Source organism: Alosa sapidissima, chromosome 3 (genome assembly GCF_018492685.1).
Source record: "Alosa sapidissima isolate fAloSap1 chromosome 3, fAloSap1.pri, whole genome shotgun sequence".
Lineage (NCBI taxonomy): Eukaryota > Metazoa > Chordata > Actinopteri > Clupeiformes > Clupeidae > Alosa > Alosa sapidissima.
In genome coordinates, this window is record NC_055959.1 from 19,157,783 (window position 1) to 19,161,072 (window position 3,290).

General features: G+C 45.8%; 1 protein-coding gene across 4 annotated transcripts in view; it reads left to right on the forward strand.

The window, feature by feature from the left end:
• Positions 1-603, forward strand: part of pkn1b (protein kinase N1b) — a 28,083-nt gene extending 27,480 nt beyond the window's left edge. For all 4 annotated transcript variants that reach the window (XM_042086607.1, XM_042086605.1, XM_042086604.1 and 1 more), the window contains exons 21-22: positions 1-2; positions 238-603. The exon at positions 1-2 is cut by the window's left edge and continues 79 nt beyond it. In XM_042086607.1, coding sequence (XP_041942541.1) covers positions 1-2; positions 238-441 — 206 coding nt within the window. In that variant the 3' untranslated portion in view covers positions 442-603. The remainder of the gene's footprint in view (positions 3-237) is intronic.
• The last annotated feature ends 2,687 nt before the right edge of the window (positions 604-3,290 follow it).

The window sequence follows — 3,290 nt, forward strand, 5'->3', positions numbered from 1 at the left end:
GGGTGAGAACATTTCCCTTGCCCTCTCTTGCTCTATCTGCAGTTTATTCTTGGAAGTCTCTCTCAATCTGTCTTTTGTTTTGCTAATCTTTGCTCTGACTGGATTTTCCTCTCTGTCTGTCTATGGAGTATCTCTGGAGTGTGGACACTATGGAGTGTTTTTGCTACACCTTTGCCATGTTTACTCTCTCTCTCTCTCTCTCTCTCTCTCTCTCTCTCTCTCTCTCTCTCTCTGTAGAACATGGACTGGGAGTCTCTGCTTAAGCGCCGTCTTCCGCCGCCGTTCGTCCCGGCCATCGGCGACCCGGAGGACGTCAGCAATTTTGACGCCGAGTTCACCACCGAGGCGCCCGCCCTGACCCCTCCCCGCGAGCGGCGCACGCTCTCGCGCAAGGACCAGGACTGCTTCAGGGACTTTGACTACGTCTCCGACCTGTGCTAGGATCCCACTGGGGGAAAGCCACCCAACAGTCAGGAGAGGAGGGGGGGGGGGGGGGGGGGGGGGGGGTCCCGTGCCAGCGTCATGGCCGCCACCCCACCGGACTCCTGTCTTTCCACTGTGACCGGGGGGACTCCCACGGAGAATGTCTTACTGTGAAGAGGATGGGGGTGGGGGGGTGGGGGGGGTGAGGGTGAGGGTGCAGACGAGGAGTGGGCCATGTGGGGACAGGGATGGCGTGAGAGAGAGGGGTTAATGCCTGCTGCTCAGAAAGACCTCCATATCAGAAATGTGTAGCGAGTGACTGAGTGTGGTGAGGGAATAGCCCCTCCAAGATCCATAATCCAGATTATGTAAAAGCTGAGTGGATGATGGGGACTGTGTGTGTGTGTGTTTGTGTGTGTGTGTTTGTGTGTGTGTGTGTGTGTGTGTGTGTGTGTGTGTGTGTGTGTGTGTGTGTGTGTGTGTGTGCATTTGTTTTTCTGTACGCCAGTGTGTGTGTCTGTGTGTTTGTGTGTGTCTGTGTGTGTCTGTGTGTGTGTGTGTGTGTGTGTGTAAGTGTAAGCTGGTCAGGGGGAGATCAGATGGGGGTTGGTCATGCATAAGAACGTTGTGAACTGGGCATAGATGGAGGCCATACCCTCTTATCATTATCCTCCGATGAACTCTACCCTTTCAACCTCTCTCTTCATCTCTCTCTTTCTTTCTTCCCCTCTCTTTATCTCTTTCTTTCTCTCTTTCTCTCTTCTGCCCGTTCATGTCCATATATTTCCCTTCTCTGTCAGCCCTCACATTATGGCCTTCATGCTAGTCCTCTATCCCCTCGTTGCACACTCAAGCTTGTGGACTTCAAGCTGTGCAATACAAACTATGGCCACAAGAGGGCAGTGTGACCTAACAAAGTGGAGGACAATCAAAAGTGGGAACGGCAAGAGACTGTCAGAGGTGTGTGAAGAAGATTGTTGTGTTTCACTCCTACACGGTCCCTCCTTTTTGTATTGTCTCGCTCCATTCATCGTTAACCCTGACTGGGTGTGTGGAGAGAGGTCTTTTCTGTTTGGTTTATGTGCGGATTGTTTCATGTGATTTTATTTTCTCTCTTGTTTGTGTCGTTGGATGTATCAATCATGCTTATGTGATGCACACTGCGTGTCTGTCGCGGAAAACTGTATAAAAGATCTTAACATTGACATGGCGGAGTGAAGACGATTGGTTTTGTGTAATTCTAGAGGGTATCATTTGACTTTGAACTCAGTGGGCCTTGTCTGTCTCTGCTTCTCAATACACACACACACACACACACACACACACAAACACACACACACACACACACACACACACACACACACACACACACACACACACACTGTACAAGCTGTAATGTCAGTGTCAGCCCTACAGAAGGAAAGCTCTAACCAGCCCAGAAATATGTCCTCCTCTGGTTCTGAAGTCTGTTTTGGCTGCAGCTACAGTATTGGGTGGAGAACACACACAATGTCTTCAGCCAGCAACAACCTTGGCATGTTTAGAGTAGTTGCCTCTGTCTTCAACTGCCTGTTCCTTTTGTAGACTAAAGACATGTGATATGGGGTGACAGAAGAATGCTGCACACATCTAGCTAAATCATAGTTCTCCTGCAGAGTAACGCTGTTTCATGTGGGATGTTGATATACTCACTGTATGCAAGCATATTCAAACAGCATCAACCTTATCCTTCACTGGCTTGAAAATACTCCAAACGCTAAAATGGTTTGCCAACTAAACTGCCAAGATGCAAGATATTGTATACGGTATCACTGACTGATCTTACAGGTCAGCATACAACTCATTATACCACTTTTAACAGGAAACTGAAAAGAGTAAAACCCATGACCCACCCAAAGTTATTTTGTCACAACTGATTTAGTGTTCATTTATGTTCATCTGAAATTCCCTGGAAGTGGAGTGACCTCTGCTGGCGGGCTTGGCCAGTGTAGCCTCAACAGAGTTTCATGTTTCACTGATGAGAGCTGTTCAAACCCACGTGTACAACAGAGGCCTCTTTCTGCCTTGATGTCTCTGAGAGGCCAATCTGTTCAGCTTGCTTTCTTTCTCTCGCTCTCTCTCTCTCTTTATCTCTCTCTCTTTCTCTCTCTGTCCCCACTAGTTTTTCTCATGCTAAAACACAATTTCTGAAACCTTGCTCCGTTTTCTCAAAAAAATGCAAAACCTCAGCTTCAAGCACTATTTACAAAACCTCTGACTCCTTGCAAAATCAAACTTTTGCCTCAAAACAGTTTTACCTGTGCTCAAAATGAAACTTTCACTTCAAAACAAATTTACCTGTGTTCAAAATCAAACTTTTGCTTCAAAACAGTTTTACTTGTGCTCAAAATCAAACACTGCTCTCAAATCTTACAATAAACAAAGTGATCAAAAGGATATACACTATCAAGCAGTCAGTAAACAATACATCAGAAAATAGAAAACACGTTGTTCAAAACATATAGTTCTCAGGGAGAAGTACAGTTTTAATCTCAAAACAAATTTCATATTTTTTCTGTCATTGTCTTTTGATGAACGAAAACATACTTTGCTTTTCTCTTTGCATTTTTTTGCTCTTCCTCCTCCTTGTACCCCTATTACAGTACCCTGCATCTCACATATTTGTCATTTGATTCCTTTGATTCTTGTTCTTTGTTGATATGAACTTGCAACCAGTTAAAATCTATTGAGCAGTCAGTACTGCAAACCAATGGAAAGCACAATGTTCAGGGGCCATACGATTTGTTTACAGTATTGTACAGTATCTGACTACTACAGTGTCCAGTAAAAACCTCTTTCTTGCATCCTCCCCTTCCTCCTTGACCCCC